Source organism: Camponotus vicinus, unplaced genomic scaffold (assembly GCF_025532165.1).
Source record: "Camponotus vicinus isolate PSW18456_S1 unplaced genomic scaffold, iyCamVici1.0 SCAF_4, whole genome shotgun sequence".
Classification (NCBI taxonomy): domain Eukaryota; kingdom Metazoa; phylum Arthropoda; class Insecta; order Hymenoptera; family Formicidae; genus Camponotus; species Camponotus vicinus.
In genome coordinates, this window is record NW_028141976.1 from 11,153,330 (window position 1) to 11,170,467 (window position 17,138).

The 17,138-nt window shown below is 33.1% G+C and overlaps 6 protein-coding genes across 10 annotated transcripts in view; 3 read left to right on the forward strand and 3 right to left on the reverse strand.

The window, feature by feature from the left end:
* LOC145969743 (uncharacterized) overlaps positions 1-11,863 on the forward strand; it is a 29,189-nt gene extending 17,326 nt beyond the window's left edge. Inside the window, exons 1-3 of one of the 5 annotated variants that reach the window (XM_083095949.1) lie at positions 8,874-9,054; positions 9,310-9,508; positions 9,726-11,863. In XM_083095949.1, coding sequence (XP_082952075.1) covers positions 8,879-9,054; positions 9,310-9,508; positions 9,726-11,699 — 2,349 coding nt within the window. In that variant the 5' untranslated portion in view covers positions 8,874-8,878 and the 3' untranslated portion in view covers positions 11,700-11,863. Of the gene's footprint in view, positions 1-8,873; positions 9,231-9,309; positions 9,509-9,725 lie in introns of those variants that run through there. The other 4 variants (XM_083095950.1, XM_083095951.1, XM_083095952.1 and 1 more) reach the window with 4 other exon arrangements.
* LOC145969742 (uncharacterized) overlaps positions 1-16,047 on the reverse strand; it is a 28,178-nt gene extending 12,131 nt beyond the window's left edge. The window contains exon 1 of the mRNA XM_083095948.1: positions 15,845-16,047. The gene's annotated coding sequence lies outside the window, so the exon portion shown is untranslated. The remainder of the gene's footprint in view (positions 1-15,844) is intronic.
* On the forward strand, positions 132-3,389 carry LOC145969754 (uncharacterized). Its single transcript, XM_083095978.1, has 4 exons — positions 132-351; positions 429-739; positions 828-2,309; positions 2,400-3,389. The coding sequence occupies exons 1-3, from the start codon at positions 168-170 to the stop codon at positions 1,080-1,082; spliced, it is 750 nt and encodes a 249-aa protein (XP_082952104.1). The 5' UTR covers positions 132-167; the 3' UTR covers positions 1,083-2,309; positions 2,400-3,389.
* Positions 3,400-5,557, reverse strand: LOC145969749 (uncharacterized). Its single transcript, XM_083095963.1, has 4 exons — positions 5,282-5,557; positions 4,809-5,063; positions 4,516-4,678; positions 3,400-4,232 (listed from the first exon to the last, which is right to left on the reverse strand). The coding sequence occupies exons 2-4, from the start codon at positions 5,050-5,052 to the stop codon at positions 3,608-3,610; spliced, it is 1,032 nt and encodes a 343-aa protein (XP_082952089.1). The 5' UTR covers positions 5,053-5,063; positions 5,282-5,557; the 3' UTR covers positions 3,400-3,607.
* LOC145969757 (myb/SANT-like DNA-binding domain-containing protein 3) lies at positions 5,512-6,634 on the forward strand. Its single transcript, XM_083095983.1, has 4 exons — positions 5,512-5,632; positions 5,881-6,023; positions 6,099-6,300; positions 6,356-6,634. The coding sequence occupies exons 3-4, from the start codon at positions 6,100-6,102 to the stop codon at positions 6,617-6,619; spliced, it is 465 nt and encodes a 154-aa protein (XP_082952109.1). The 5' UTR covers positions 5,512-5,632; positions 5,881-6,023; position 6,099; the 3' UTR covers positions 6,620-6,634.
* Positions 13,070-15,808, reverse strand: LOC145969745 (uncharacterized). Its single transcript, XM_083095954.1, has 3 exons — positions 15,697-15,808; positions 15,425-15,617; positions 13,070-15,207 (listed from the first exon to the last, which is right to left on the reverse strand). Exons 2-3 carry the CDS (start codon positions 15,608-15,610, stop codon positions 13,234-13,236), a joined length of 2,160 nt encoding a protein of 719 aa, XP_082952080.1. The 5' UTR covers positions 15,611-15,617; positions 15,697-15,808; the 3' UTR covers positions 13,070-13,233.
* Positions 16,048-17,138: the final 1,091 nt, after the last annotated feature.

Consider the following 17,138-nt stretch of genomic DNA (forward strand, 5'->3'; position numbering starts at 1 on the left):
ATAAGACGTCTTAAAGACGTCATAAAGATGTAATTCTGATAACTTCTTAAGACGTCTTTAGAAATTTCATGACGTCTTTAAGACATCTTTAAGACGACATAATGTTGTGTGGGAATCTTTGAGTTTTTACTAATATTTGATATTATTCATTTAGGATTGAAAGCATAATGGAAAAAATAAATGTAGAGTGCAGTTTCTGTGGAATTGTTGGATCATATAAGACTATATTGAATCATATTAATTGCGATCATCCCGATTCAGAAACTAACAATTGTGAATCCCAGGCTGGATGTAGCAATGTTCAGAAATCGCAAGAAAATTCAGAAGTAGACGAGACTGATAATAGCAAAAGTAATATATTTTTGGTAAATAAATTATAATAGACATTTATCAATGCAATGAAGGTCTAATAATATAAATATTTTAAGATTTGGCAGAATGGAGTGAAGGTGAAACGAAATTACTCCTAGATAAATATGGTCAATACATGGTTATGATTGGTCCGATGAAAGAATTTAAAACAAAGAAAACTATGTGGGAGAAAATAGCAATGGACTTAAAAAATATTCTTGGTGTGTCCAAAACATCTCTGCAATGTGAAAATCGGTATAAAACCATCATGAAACGAAAGAAGAAGGCAATCGATAACAACAAAAGTACAGGGCGGAGTAAAATGACTGTTCCTTATGAAAATGAATTATCAGGAATTGTAGGATTAGATGATAGCATAGAACCTGAGGTATAATTTTAATTTTAAATCATGTAATCAATCTTATAAATTTTTAATTATATTTTATAATTTTAACATTATTTGTGTATAAATATAGGTTTTAATGGCCAAACATCTAGTTGTAAACAAGAAACGAACATTATCTAATCTTGGAAATGAAACCAAAGAAAACGTTTCTGATAAAGAGACAAATGCTAAGAAAAAGAAGATTTCTAATAAGAATCGAAGTGTCGAAGACACTTTGAAGGAAATACATGAAAAGAAAGAAGAAGGTAGAGAACGAAAACATCGAGAAAAACTTGAGTTGTTTAAACAATTTTGTGAGAAATATTACGAAAAGAAAAGTGAATAATATAACATTCCAAACACTTTCAACGAAAAAGTTATATACATTTATATACATGTAAACCCCTTCAGGGTTAGCCGAGTAAACGGTATTACTTCCAAATATTGTACCAAAGTACTTGCATTATTTCCAAATATTCTACCAAACTTAATATTGTGTCATGTTTTGTGTTCATTACTATTATTTTTTATTTTATTTTAATTTAAAGACTGTTACACAAATTAAGGCATTAATAATAGAATAAGAATTTACTATTAACTATTATCAAATGACTCGCATATTTCATTTCTCTTCTGCTCTCCTCTTCTTTTTGCTTCTATTTCTCCCAAAACTTGGGGATCATCGATATTAAATATTTCATCATTATTGGGCTCGTTTATTAATTCTATGTCGAATGAATCCTTCAAATCAATACACAAATTGTGCAATACGCAACATGCCATTATAAATTTTGACATTTTTTTGACATCGTGAAATTGTAATTCTATTAACTGACGAAATCGCGACTTTAACAAGCCAAATGCATTTTCGATAAGCACTCTAGTTCCACAAAGCTTTTTGTTATATATTCTTTGTGATCGAATAAGATTTCCATAATCTTTATAAGGTGTTAAAAGATATTCCCTTATTGGGTAAGCACTATCGCCTAACAAGTGATACTTTCCATTTTGACATATACCACTAATATTTTTGCTTATGAAGGATAATGTGAATGTCCTGCTATCGTGAAGTTTGCCAGCCACTCCAGTGAAGGCGTCAATAAATCTCTTCTTATCATCACAAATTCCTTGTAATACAAGACTCGTTTTGTCATGTCGATTAGCGTAAGTAGATCTTATTTTATACTTAGGAGTTCGAATGTTTATATACGATCCATCAATACATCCTAATACATTTGGAAAACCTGATATCTGAAAAGAAATAATTATTTATTATTTTAATTTATAACAATTCAATAATAATTAGAAGTAATTTTCTCTCTTTTATTTAAGATGTAACCTTTGAAAAACGATAAGCCAGCTCATCTTTTTCTTCGTTATTATTGGGAAACTGTATAACATCTTTCGCTATGCTTAAAAGATAATTCATAACCCTTGATAAAATCGTTTCGCAGGTTGAAATAGCTGTATCGAATCGATCTGCTACATCTCGCATCGATGATTTTAACCCAAGTTTAATAAAACGAAGTCCACGGGCACTTGAACCAGAGCATCGAATTGCTTTGACATTGAGGTATATATGCGGATCACTCGTAATTTAACAATACATATGTGTAAAAACAATTTGGTAATTAATATCATAATATTGATAATGATGTTACAGATTTTTGATTGGTGACAAAGTTCCAACAATTGCTTTTGCCTATCGTGTCGGTCTATCAACCGTACATAAAATAGTTAAAGAGACGTGTTACGTATTTGGAAGACTTCTTAGTCCTATCTATCTACGACCTCCTTCGAGAGAAGAATATTTGCAAATTGCTGAGGGTTTTTGGAAATTATGGAATTTTCCACATTGCTTGGGGGCAGTAGATGGAAAACATGTCGATGCTCAATGCCCCCCGAATTCTGGTTCGTTGTACTTCAATTATCATAAACGATACAGCATCGTGCTTATGGCTGTGTGTGATTACAACTATAAATTCACTTTGGTCGATATTGGATCCATGGGGAAAAACAGTGATGCGGGAATTTATGGAAACAGCGACTTGAATGTGGAGAATGGAATGCTGGATATTCCAGAAGGAACCAGTTGCTTAAGCGGAACCGATATACAAATGCCTTATTTTTTTATTGGAGATGAAGCATTTCCCATTGGAAAGCATTTGATGCGACCATATTCTGGACGGTATTTGGGGGAACGCAAAAATATATTCAATTATAGACTTTCGCGAGCCCGGCGTATAATAGAAAATACATTTGGAATTTTGGCAAAAAAGTGGGGTATTTATAATAGACCGATCGCTGCGACTCCTGAAAATATTAATAAATATGTTTTAACAACTATATGTTTGCACAATTTCTTAAGGAACGAAGAAGGTAATATTATACAATTTGAAAACAATGATGAAATTATTGAAAATAACGAAAATGGTGTAGTATTTGCGACACATATTAGGGACAGTCTTTGCAATTATTTTATGACTCCAAATGGAATTGTCGATTGGCAGTATGATTACGTAACGAGAGGACAAAATCAAGACTTCATCTAAACATTTCATCATTGATTACACACGTGTGTTATATTGTGAAATGTAATGTTAATATGTATTTATTATGTAAATATAAAATAAATAGTACAAGATTTTTTAAATATTATTATTATTATTATTGTTATTATATAATAATACCCATATATTTTATTACAAAACTTAATACACACAACTTAATAATAAACTTAATAATCACAACTTAATAATAAACTTTATAATCACAACTGAATAATAAACAATATCACAGTATTCTTAAAGCAAGAGTATTACATGTACGTATAAACATAAATTATATATTTTATTACTAAAATCGTTTTACTCACAAGTTTTCCTTTCTCCACAAAATTTGCATGATTTCTTGTTTTTTTATCTGTTTTTCTTTATTATCCATTTGCTTCAATTCTGCCATAATCAGATTGCAAAATGAAGTATCTAGATCATTCTGCATTTGTGCACCATATTTTTTAGAATTTAAATGTTCGGTAACTGCTTTATTTAAATTAATGAAAGATATTTCGAAATCATCGTTTTCACATTCTTTTTTACCGTCTTTTTTAACTGAGATATTTGGATTAAATTTGCCTTTCATATATGACGGCTTTTTGAAAGTGCAAGTAGAGCTCGTTGGAGAAAGGTGTGAAGAATTAATAGGTAATCCAGCTAACAATGAATCATGTACGAAATCGTTCGTATTACTTTCTGATGTCGAAGAAGATGCGCATGACGCATCATCAAAATTGCTGATAGTGGATGATGTTTCCGACATTAGGGATTTTTTTAATGGTGAAAATGTATTATCAATTTGTACCAATGGAGTTCTTTCTTCTTCTAGAACTTGTTTGCCATGCTGCACCCAATTCGAAATTTCTTTATTTAAATCCTTGTCTTTCGAATCAGAAATATTAGAACTTTTTTGACTTTTGAACTTGATATTGGTCATCGAACTGAAATCATATTATATTTGATTAAATTTGCGAATTAATAAGAATGTGGTAAAACATGTCAATTAATTCTCCTTGACAAACACAGATAATCGAGAAAAATTGAAATATAAATATAATAAATATAATAAATCTACTTCTAGAATTATGAATTCTGATTCTATCATAAATTTCAGTCAAATCTTAAGTTCTTTAAAATAATAATGTTAAATAATAAATTATAATGATCTACACTGTATAGTGTCTCGCTAATAAGATCATAGAATCAAAAGTAATGAATTCTTACTTCCTAGTTTTGACAAATTTGTCAATAAATTTCATAGATTCGAAGTATATAAATCCTCGTCTTTTAGAGGCTCCACTTCCACTAGTCGTTTCATTTTGTCTCTTCTTTTTTTCTTTAGAGAAAGATTCTCTCAAACGAATCCATCGATTGCAGCAAACGTCAGCTGAAATATATATTAAATATATAAATTTAATAATCGACTAATTGATTGAATTCAACTTCAGTACAAATGCATGTTAATGAATTGAATAGTTCAGTGTTAATATTGTTAAACATTAAAAAATAAAACTTACGAGGCGTGTCTAAAATTTTAGATATTTCTACCCAAGAGTTCTCTTTTTTTATCACATCGCGATAATCTTTGGAACTACTGTCATATAGGTGTGGATAGCCTTTCACAATATTTATTAACATGTCATCAAAGGTCCTATTTTCGTCATCCTGTAACATCACTTCAGGATTCAAGTTTTCATTTCCTTCATTTTCGGACATGTTAATATTATTATTATGACAGTAATCCATGTGATCGTAGGCCATGAGGATTGATTCTATAAATTTAAAGCATTAAGCATGAAATGTACCGAAAATTATGTAAAGATTCGTTTATTTTGCAATAAATTACAATTCCAGAAATGTGCACACAAAATCAAATTAACCTCAAAATAATATATTTATGAAATTGGGACAATTTACACGAATAATTATATACGATCATTATCAGTTTGTATTTTCATTACATGGATAATTAAATAGTGATAATACTTACGTGTTAATAAATATAATGTGTAATATTCGTCCTTAATTATTTTTTCTTGATAACGCGATACGTTTTAGAACCGGCTACAGTGAGTTATGCCCGTGGCTATGCATTATGTATTTTTATGTAGATTGAAAATCCACAAGCCATAGGCAGAATTCAGAATCATAGCGCATGCGCTATGACTTCTGCATTCTGCTTATGGCTCCTGTAATTTTATGTGCTTCCACCTTTATTAAAGGCATAAAACATAGTCTTAAAATTATAAGGCAGCCATTCTGCTCAGGCCCTTACCGCAAATTTCACAGCCCCCTCGCCCATATGAGCGCTTTAGGCCGGTATTCATAGTCGAAGCTCAAGGTAATGCCCAAGACCGTCTTGGTGAAGATTGACTTATTCAATGAAAATAATCTCAAGAACGATATAATTCATAGTCGCGATATAAGATAATCTTAATTGAGAAATTTTTATTTAAATAATTCTTATGTGATATACGATCGCCTTTATAAAGATGTACTTAAGGCAATGCTTATTTATAAATCGGGTGTTTCCGTAATATTTCCGTTGGATTCACCAATTAAAACATTGCATTTGGAATTCAATTTTAGGAAGTGTTATGCTATCTAGTTTATATGATTAAAAGATATTCATAACCTCTAATCATATGCAAATTGAATCATAATTTTAATCAAAAGAGAAAATTGTGTGCATAACTTTTTTAAACAGAGAAGAACATTCTTATTTTAGCAATGTAAGTAAAAGGTCTATTTACATAAAAATTATATATTTTAAGTTTTTTGTAATTAAAATATTATTTTGTTTACAGAATGTCATGTAAAGAAAAAGCACCTAAAAGTAAAAGTAAACACTATACAAACATGGAGAAAAAAGTGTTTCTGCAAATCCTAGAAGAATATAAACATATAGTAGAAATAAAGAAAAGTGACGGTGCAACATTGAAAGACAAAGAATGTGCCTGGAGTGAAATTTCTAATAAATACAATCAGTCAACTTTAATTTGTGAAGAGGTAAGAACTACGATAATAGTGCATCGACATATAATAATGTAAAATATTTTAATAGAGAACAGTCCAACAATTGAAAAAATTATGGACAAATCTAAAACAAAGCCAAAGAGAAGCATTGACAAAAGAGAGACAATTCCGTATGGCAACTGGTGGAGGACCAGAAGAGACAGAAGCAACTATCGACCCTGATATTCTTAATATTGCGCCTGATCTCATGAAGACTGCTCCAGCTGCCTTTTCATCCAACATGACTGAGACAGAAATTAATAGTATGTATGAAAGTAATCTTTTATTAGCACAGAAGATATTAAAAATATAATTCTATTTTTTCAACTTTGTCTACCATAAACAAATTTTTTTCCTACACATTTCAGATAAGCGTAGAGCTGCATTTGATGCCATATCTACTGATAATATAGAAACGTTAAATCTTGATGATTTTCCTATAATTATAGAAGACGAAAATGGTGAATCTTCTACGAATATAGGAGACAAAATTAATAAATCTTCTACAAATATAGAAATTAATACTTTGCAAGGTATTTATGTAATATATTTGCATATTAATATGCAATAATATTTATATGTTACTATTATATAGACATTTTTAAATTATAGTTATAAAATACATATGTAACCTTATTTCTTCATCTGTCGTAGGATTATTAATTGGCGTAAGTAAAAAAGGCAATGCGGGATATCCAGCATCTCCAACAAGCATCCCATCTAATTGGTCTTGCTTATATCGCATAAATATGCGAGAATTTTGAAAGATTCGACTATCGTGCTGACTACCTGGCCATTCTGGAACAATATCTAAAATTTCAGTGCGTGGCCCGACAATAGCCTACAAGGAGAAAAAATGAGTTAAGAATGAGTTTTTGTTTTATATATATTGCTTTTTTGCAATATTTTCTTTAATTATTCAAACAATAAATATGTATATATGTATATACATACCTGAACATTCAAAGAAAAATAACCTTTTCTATTTCTATAAATTTCATCAATATTTTGGAGCCTTGTATGCGTTAAACGAATATGTGTGCAATCTATTGCACCATCAATACTAGGAAAGCCTATACCTCCATTACCACGTCCAAGTTCTTTAAATAATCGTTTATTCTCACCAAATGATTCTTCTGATGATGGCATTTTTATATATCGATTAATATAGCTGGCCAATAAAATAGACACTCTAAATACAATTCGTGAAATTGTTGGTTGCGATATTGTTATTATATCACCTATAACAAGCTGTAAAAATATTAAATTTTATTTAATAATTTAATGTGTATTATATTACACACACACACACACACACAAATGTGTGTGTAATTTATATACCTGAAAACTAGCTGTCGAATAAAATCTTAAACATATTAATAATTGTATGATAGGAGATATTGGCAAGCCTCGATTATTTATTCTGGCAAGTCCTTCCTCTATTAATGGTAAAATGCCAAACATTACTGAGTTTTTGGAAAACCGAAATCTTCTTTTAAATTCTTTGTCATTGTAAAATTCAAAAGGATTTTGGTAATCACGGAAATATCGCTTAGGAGCACGCATCATTATATCTTCTACTTCTTCGTCGTCATTCAAGTTTAAATCATGTAGTTCCAAATTTCTTGGATCTTCTAAATCCATTGTTTAAAAATAATATGTATAATCAAGCAATTCTGTAAAGTAAATTATGAAATGTTACGAAAAATTGTGTGGATTTGTTTGTTTTGAATATGTCTAGTTTATCGTCGTTATTTCACACTATTGTGTGGGTAAATATTTTAGGTTAGAATGTAAAAAAAAACGATGTAAAACAGAAAGAACAAGAAAATGCAGGTCAGACTATCTCTATTTTTCACTTACAGAATTAAACTTTTTCCCTTTCTTCTAGTTTCAAGTGGTCTAATCACTATTATAGAATTATTAATTTTATTTATCTATAAACGTTACAAGCATACGCAGATAACTGTTCCAATAAGACGTCCTCGCACATGTCTTGGCGAAGATCGTCTTATTTGTCAGTGTGTGCGTGAAATAAGAAGTTCTTTAATGACTATGAATTCATGATTAATAAGATAATCTTAATTCTATGCTTAATGGGTTTTATGAATCATATTAAGACGTTTCCAAATAAGATCATCTTAAACAAGATACGTCTTAAGAGTTTGCTCAAATCCCGCCTTTTTTTTAAATATGAATCTAGAAAGCGTCTTAAGATCGAACTTAAGACGATCTCAAATATAAGATCGGACTATGAATACCGGCCTAAGTGAGACCTCCCCCACCACCGGAGTTTCCAGACCTGTATGTAAGACCGTGAATATTAGTAATTTTGTAATCTATAGGTTTTAGTCTCCCCCTTTGGTAATTTCACTTTTCATTTTGCTATACAATCGCAAAGTGATTCGTGAAAAATTCACGTGAAATCATTGAGTAAAAAGTGAAAAGTGAAAAATTCCGCTCAAAATTACATGATCGATGCCCTGACGTGCGGTTGCGATGGCGCTAGTGCGCCACGGTGAGTGACGTGGCGCAAGACGATTGGCTGTGAGAGTTTTTGGCGCGACCCAAGATGAGCGACCACGACTACCGGCGAGAGTCTTTTTTCCGGTCGTCGTACAGTGAGCACGAGGCCGTTACTTTGCACGTGGTGGCTATTGCGCATTTTTCCCGGTCTAAGCCTTATGATTGTGGTCGTTCCTCGGACAGTATTGTTGTTCTCGTCGCGAGTTTGGCCTGTAGCCATCGGTAAACTGGCCGAGCGTTCTCTATCTCGGTATTCTCCGGGTCATTTATTGTATTTATTTATCCCGAAATCTCTATCATCAGGCATTCCCCTCCCGGCTCGCCCATTACCTGACGGCGTGGTTTCTATCTCGGAAACCGCAGCTATCTTTCATCCCCTTACAATATACTTATTATATGTATTAATTCAATAAAATTCGCTATAATGCCATTAATGTTTATTAATTTATTTATTCATTGGTAATATCTCTGTTATAGACAATTTATGGATGAACCAGACAAAAAAAGACAAAGACGAAGAATGAATACGGAGGATGGATCTGTCAACAGGAATGATGACAAACCTGAAAGTAACGATGCCAAAATTGGAAGTGTTACTGTACCTGAATTCTCTATCAATTGTGGTGTCGATCATACAAAATACGGAACAAAGAATAAGCCAGGGAACTTCGACGAGGTAAGAATTAGTTAAATTTATTAACCGGCATATGCTGAAGTAATTTTTTTTTCGCCTTTTTTGCATGTTTTCTGCTATGGCTGCATCTGTACTCGCTTGCGCTTTCGCACGTTCTGTTGGTATTGCGACCTTCTTCTCTTGACTGCCGGTATATATTTCATGCATATCTTGAGTGTGATTAGCAAAATTAATGGGGCCTATCTGATTTTGTTTACAGTTACCGAAGGAATCAGATATAGCTGATCTCTCTACAATGGATTTTAAGATCGTCAAATCAAAACTTACATTTGTGGATAAGAGCAAGTATATAAAAAGTTTCTTTAAATGTGGAGCATCTGTGATTCGTATAACAGCCCCGAGCCGTTTCGGAAAATCCACATTTATGAATATGCTCGAGAACTTTTTGAAGATAACAGTAAATGAAGATGCAAAGCCAATTTCAAATCCAGAAGATGGTGATAATTACAAGCTGTTTATGAATTTGCAGCTAGGTTTTGAGCATCCAGAGTTCGTTAAGGAACATTGTGGTCAGTACCCCGTGATATTTATGAGTCTTAAAGATGTAGGAGGAGAAACAAAGGGAGACATTTTAGAATCGCTGAAGGAAGCTCTTTGTCGGGCATTCCGGCAGCATTCTTACCTTCTTGATATAGCTGCTGATGGTTCTTGCAGTTTTAAAGATAAGAAAATACAAGATATCGAAGTATTTTTGAACTATTATAACCATAATAGACTGAAAGAACTGTCCCAAACTAATGTACAATACGGATTGCGATTCTTGTCTGAAATCTTGTATTCTCACTTCAACAAAAAAGTTGTTATTCTCATAGACGAGACCGACGCGCCCATTATGAAAGCTATTATGGAGAACATGGATGATAAACTCCTGCGATACCTGTTAAATTGTATTAGCCATCTGATGTCGGCAAGCTTAAAGGATCAAAAAATTGTGGCACGTGCATTACTTAATTCCTGTGTTCGTTTATCTGGAGTATTTTCCTGGGAATTACGCAATCATTGTAATGTTTTATTCTTGCAAGAAGATAATTTTTCTGGAGTATATGGATTTACAGCACAGGAAGTAGATAGTCTATTTGAGAAAAGTGAATTTCAAGCAGTGAAAGATTCTGATGGTGTCAAAGAGTGGTACAATGGATACCAAATATTAAATAGTGAAGAAACAAGAATTTACAATAGCTGGTCTGTCATAAATTATTTGCAAAATAGTGTTACAGAAAAGAGAAAAATGTTTGATAGCTATTGGGCCAGGTCAGGCTTTGTGGATATTTTAGGAAACTTGTTTGTGAAATCTCAGATACAAAAGCCAATCGAGAAACTTCTTGAAGATGAGAACATTCAAATAGAACTAGCTGAGCCAACAGTTGATAATATTTTGGAACTGAAAAAGACAATCTGTGATTCACAGAATAAATTAGAAACCTCGCAAGTGAATTACTTCTTACAGCTTCTGTGGGATAATGGTTTGTTGAATGCAGTTGAAAAGAATGCGCACATTGTAAGTCTGAAGATACCAAATTGGGAGATAAAGAGCGTAATCGAACGTAAATGTTACAGTGAATCGATGTTTAGTACAAAGTATAAACTCGAGCCTGAAAATATAGAAAAGTATATACAAGCACTGAGGAATTTGCTATTAATGGCAAATGATGAAGAGGAAACTGAAAAAAGTAAAGAAAAACCATTTCGTGAACTCGTTAATGCAGTTTCAGGCCTCTTTTCAGAAGGTGCGACAATTCCATATAATGAGTCAGAGTTACATCACATTCTTTTTTATTTGGCATATAATAGTACAATTTTCAGTGCACAAGCTAACAGAGCGGTCTGTCAAAAGATCTCCAAGGAAAAGCGAGGAAGAAAACACGAATTTGACATGCTTGTAATTCTTAGAACAGTTGGAGCCATATTTGAATGGAAATATTGCAAGGCAAATGAAACAGAAAGATCACAAGATGCTCTTAAACAAATTATTGATAAACAGTATTTCAAGGTTTTTGACAAGGAGGAGTATAAACATGTTAAAACAAAAATTTATGTTGGTTTGTGTTTTAAGATAAAGTCAAATGTGACTATGCGATACTTAGTGAACACTACTGATGTAGATAAAGCAAAATTTCTGGAAAGTACTTCTACAGAGGCTACTAAAGCTGATACCGCTACTGTTGTCAAATGATATCGTGCATTGGCTTTGTTTGTGTTTAATAAGTAACAAATAAGTATTCTCGCATTCTTCTCTGACAGAGTCACGTGTAGACAAATAAGTTTTTATTTTTTTCTTGTAATTTCTTAGTTATATTTCATTACAGTTAGTTGATAAAATAAAGAGGTCTTTGTATATTTTTATTAATAATAAAATATTTTGCTAAAAAATTAAAAATAAGGTCTCATAAGAAGTAATTACTGCAGCATTAGACAACCAATGAAATGTGCTGTACTGATGAGGTCAAATGAGGCTGCAGGCTGCAGTTTACAGCTTTTCATTGAGTTGCCTAGCTTTCAAATAAATTTTTTCAGTTATATAATAATATATAAAAGTAAAAAAGAATTATTTTATCAAAGATGATGGTGCTGAGAATTAATCCCGATCTACAATAGATAATTTAAGCTTTAAGCCTTAAGAAACTGACCAATCACAGCCGAGTATTCTCTTCATACTTGACTGTGGTTGGTCAACCTCTTAAGGCTTAAGCTTAAATTACCTACTGTAAACCCGGCCTTATGCGTCGTCTACAATGAGATTTTAAGGAGACTTAGGACCTCCGCACAAGGTCTTCCGTATCGCATTACGTTACGTTAAATATAGATCGTAAATTTAACTCCGTACGTAAAATTAAACTTCAGTCAACGCACAGGCCTTTAATCGGAGTTTGGTCGAAGCGGCCCTTAAGCGGCGTCTACAATGATGCGTCGTCTACAATGAGATTTTAAAGAGACTTAAGGCGTAAGATTTAAGAAATTGACCAATCACAGTCGAGTATTCTCTTAATACTTGACTGTGATTGGTCAATTTCTTAAGTCTTACGCCTTAAGTCTCCTTAAAATCTCATTGTAGACTATGCTTGAGATTTTAAGGCGTAAGACTTAAGAAATTGACCAATCACAGTCAAGTATGAAGCGAATACTCGACTGTGATTGGTCAATTTCTTAAGGCTTAGGGCTTAAATTACCTGTTGTAGATCGGGACGTAGCATTTAACAGGAGAGGCTTTTAATGTATATTAAATTTAATGTGTATTAAATGTATATTAAATTCATAATTCTCTGCACCATCATCTTTGATAACATTATTTTTTTTTACTTTTATATATTATTATATAACTTTAAAAAAATTTATTTGAAAGCTAGGCAACTCAATGAAAAGCTGTAAACTGCACCCTCATTTGACCTCATCCAGTACAGCACATTTCATTGGTAGTCTAATATATATTATTACGATTATACATATATATTATTAACGATTTATTTTGTTTTAATGCCGCAGCAATTACTTCTTATGAGACCTTATTTTCAATTTTTTAGCAAAATATTTTATTATTAATAAAAATATACAAAGACCTCTTTATTTTATCAACTAACTGTAATGAAATATAACTAAGAAATTACAAGAAAAAAATAAAAACTTATTTGTTTACACGTGACTCTGTCAGAGAAGAATGCGACAATACTTATTTGTTACTTATTAAACACAAACAAAGCCAATGCACGATATCATTTGACAACAGTAGCGGTATCAGCTTTAGTAGCCTCTGTAGAAGTACTTTCCAGAAATTTTGCTTTATCTACATCAGTAGTGTTCACTAAGTATCGCATAGTCACATTTGACTTTATCTTAAAACACAAACCAACATAAATTTTTGTTTTAACATGTTTATACTCCTCCTTGTCAAAAACCTTGAAATACTGTTTATCAATAATTTGTTTAAGAGCATCTTGTGATCTTTCTGTTTCATTTGCCTTGCAATATTTCCATTCAAATATGGCTCCAACTGTTCTAAGAATTACAAGCATGTCAAATTCGTGTTTTCTTCCTCGCTTTTCCTTGGAGATCTTTTGACAGACCGCTCTGTTAGCTTGTGCACTGAAAATTGTACTATTATATGCCAAATAAAAAAGAATGTGATGTAACTCTGACTCATTATATGGAATTGTCGCACCTTCTGAAAAGAGGCCTGAAACTGCATTAACGAGTTCACGAAATGGTTTTTCTTTACTTTTTTCAGTTTCCTCTTCATCATTTGCCATTAATAGCAAATTCCTCAGTGCTTGTATGTATTCTTCTATATTTTTAGGCTGGAGTTTATACTTCTTACTAAACATCCTTTTACTGTAACATTTACTTTCGATTACGCTCTTTATCTCCCAATTTGGTATCTTCAGACTTACAATGTTCGCATTCTTTTCAACTGCATTCAACAAACCATCATCCCACAGAAGCTGTAAGAAGAAATTCACTTGCGAGGTTTCTAATTCATTCTGTGAATCATAGATTGTCTTTTTCAGTTCCAAAATATTATCAACTGTTGGCTCGGCTAGTTCTATTTCAATGTTCTCATCTTCAAGAAGTTTCTCGATTGGCTTTTGTATCTCAGATTTCACAAACAAGTTTCCTAAAATATCCACAAAGCCTGACCTGGCCCAATAGCTATCGAACATTTTTCTCTTTTCTGTAACACTATTTTGCAAATAATTTATGACAGACCAGCTACTGTAAATTCTTGTTTCTTCACTATTTAATATTTGGTATCCATCATACCACTCTTTGACACCATCAGAATCTTTCACTGCTTGAAATTCACTTTTCTCAAATAGACTATCTACTTCCTGTGCTGTAAATCCATATACTCCAGAAAAATTATGTTTTTGCAAGAATAGAACATTACAATGATTGCGTAATTCCCAGGAAAATATTCCAGATAAACGAACACAGGAATTAAGTAATGCACGCGCCACAATTATTTGATCCTTTAAGCTTGCCGACATCAGATGGCTAATACAATTTAACAGGTATCGCAGGAGTTTATCATCCATGTTCTCCATAATAGCTTTCATAATGGGCGCGTCGGTCTCGTCTATGAGAATAACAACTTTTTTGTTGAAGTGAGAATACAAGATTTCAGACAAGAATCGCAATCCGTATTGTACATTAGTTTGGGACAGTTCTTTCAGCCTATTACGGTTATAATAGTTCAGAAATATTTCGATATCATCTATTTTCTTATCTTTAAAACTGCAAGAACCATCAGCAGCTTTTTCAAGAAGGTAAGAATGCTGCCGGAATGCCCGACAAAGAGCTTCCTTCAGCGATTCTAAAATGTCTCCCTTTGTTTCTCCTCCTACCTCTTTAAGACTCATAAATATCACGGGGTACTGACCACAATGTTCCTTAACGAACTCTGGATGCTCGAAACCTAGCTGCAAATTCATAAACAGCTTGTAATTATCACCATCTTCTGGATTTGAAATTGGCTTTGCGTCTTCATTTACTGTTATCTTCAAAAAGTTCTCGAGCATATTCATAAATGTAGATTTTCCGAAACGGCTCGGGGCTGTTATACGAATCACAGATGCTCCACATTTAAAGAAACTTTTTATATACTTGCTCTTATCCACAAATGTAAGTTTTGTTTTGACGATCTTAAAATCCATTGTAGAGAGATCAGCTATATCTGATTCCTTCGGTAACTGTAAACAAAATCAGATAGGCCCCATTAATTTTGCTAATCACACTCAAGATACGCATGAAATATATACCAGCAGTAAAGAGAAGAAGGTCGCAATACCAACAGAACGTGCGAAAGCGCAAGCGAGTACAGATGCAGCCATAGCAGAAAACATGCAAAGAAGGCGAAAAAGAAATTACTTTAGCATATGTCGATCAATAAATTTAACTAATTCTTACCTCGTCGAAGTTCCCTGGCTTATTCTTTGTTCCGTATTTTGTATGATCGACACCACAATTGATAGAGAATTCAGATACAGTAACACTTCCAATTTTGGCATCGTTAGTTTCAGGTTTGTCATCATCCCTGTTGACAGATCGATCCGCCGTATTCATTCTTCGTCTTTTTTTGTCTGGTTCATCCATAAATTGTCTACAATAGAGATATTACCAATGAATAAATAAATTAATAAACATTAATGGCACTATAGCGAATTTTATTGGATTAATACATATAATAAGCATATTGTAAGGGGATGAAAGATGGCTGCGGTTTCCGAGATAGAAACCGCGCCGTCAGGTAATGGGCGAGTCGGGAGGGGAATGCCTGATGATAGAGATTTCGGGTTAAATAAATACAATAAATGACCCGGAGAGTACCGAGATAAAGATTGTGTATTTGCCAGTTCCACGATAGCACCGCGGAATAAAGGCTAGGAACGCTCGGCCAGTTTACCGATGGCTACAGGACAAACTCGCGACGAGAACACAGACCGGGAAAAATGTGCAATAGCCACCACGTGCAAAGTAACGACCTCGCGCTCACTGTACGACGGCCGGAAAAAGACTCTCGCCGGTAGTCGTGGTAACTCACCTCGGGTCGCGCCAAAAACTCTCACAGCCAATCGTTTTGCGCCACGTCACTCACCGTTAAAGTCACTAGGGCTGCGGTCCGAAATGTGCTCGGTAGTGTTCCGAAATTGCTGCCAGTTTACTGCCAGCTCTGAAAATATATAATATACGCATAGACCACCTCCGGGAACTTAGCCGGGCAACTTCGACTTTTTTAATTTTTTTTTTTTTTATCGTTTGTTGGTCGTTTGTCGGTGATTGTTGGCCTAATTTCAACGTTTGTTGGTTTATATTTTTTTTTAAACAAAAAAATAAAAATCAACGTGAAGTTAGCCGGCGAAATCTCATTTTCGTTTAAAAAGCGGTTCAATCGATGCGGAATCGTTTGGAGATGATTGTTGGCCTAATTATAACGTTTGTTGGTTCATTATTTGCTTAAAAAACGAAAAATAAACTTTTACATTAAGGCCGAATCTACAATAGGAATAAGCCTTAAGGAATTGATCAATCACATAGCGTTTTCGATTGGGGTGCACTGGCTGCACTGAGTGTCAGGCGCGTGTTCAATTGGCAGTGCCAATGCGCACTTGGCTAGTGTTGCGTGTTCGTTTGAACGCACGACACTTGTATAGTGCGCACTCAGTGCGCACTAAGTGGCACGAGATATTTTGACGGTGCCAGTTTAGTGCACTGGATGTATGCAAGCAGTAGGGCATTCTTTTGAACAATAACGAACGAAAATTCGACAAAATGAGCAATTCGGATTTGGCTCTCTTTAATATTTTGGAGACATTTTTGGAATCTTCTTTTAGTTCAAGCGAGGAAGAAGAAATAATTACAATTCTTCGAACTAGAAGAATAATTCCAAAAACTGTAAATTACGTAGCATGTGTGAAAAACATGGATAATGACACCGTAAGTGTTATATCTTTTTATATAAACATCGAACCTATACCCTTTTTTAAAATATAATTAATGTACAATGTAATATAATAGCATTTTTATACTGAATAATAATAATTTTTATATTTGTCATAGTTCTGTAGGCATTTCAGAATGTGTCCAGAAACATGTGAACAATTAATAGATGGTTTTCAGCAAT

What these genes read in the sequence shown, in the direction of transcription:
- LOC145969754 (XM_083095978.1), top strand. Translation starts at nt 168, where the DNA reads ATGGAAAAAATAAATGTAGAGTGCAGTTTCTGTGGAATTGTTGGATCA. An exon ending in CGAGACTGATAATAGCAAAA is followed by an intron (nt 352 to 428) that starts GTAATATATTTT and finishes AAATATTTTAAG; the next exon opens with ATTTGGCAGAATGGAGTGAA. An exon ending in ATGATAGCATAGAACCTGAG is followed by an intron (nt 740 to 827) that starts GTATAATTTTAA and finishes GTATAAATATAG; the next exon opens with GTTTTAATGGCCAAACATCT.
- LOC145969749 (XM_083095963.1), bottom strand. Translation starts at nt 5,052, where the DNA reads ATGGCCTACGATCACATGGATTACTGTCATAATAATAATATTAACATG. An exon ending in TAAAATTTTAGACACGCCTC is followed by an intron (nt 4,679 to 4,808) that starts GTAAGTTTTATT and finishes TATATATTTCAG; the next exon opens with CTGACGTTTGCTGCAATCGA. An exon ending in AAATTTGTCAAAACTAGGAA is followed by an intron (nt 4,233 to 4,515) that starts GTAAGAATTCAT and finishes ATATGATTTCAG; the next exon opens with TTCGATGACCAATATCAAGT.
- LOC145969757 (XM_083095983.1), top strand. Translation starts at nt 6,100, where the DNA reads ATGTCATGTAAAGAAAAAGCACCTAAAAGTAAAAGTAAACACTATACA. An exon ending in CAACTTTAATTTGTGAAGAG is followed by an intron (nt 6,301 to 6,355) that starts GTAAGAACTACG and finishes ATATTTTAATAG; the next exon opens with AGAACAGTCCAACAATTGAA.
- LOC145969745 (XM_083095954.1), bottom strand. Translation starts at nt 15,610, where the DNA reads ATGGATGAACCAGACAAAAAAAGACGAAGAATGAATACGGCGGATCGA. An exon ending in AGCCAGGGAACTTCGACGAG is followed by an intron (nt 15,208 to 15,424) that starts GTAAGAATTAGT and finishes TTTTGTTTACAG; the next exon opens with TTACCGAAGGAATCAGATAT.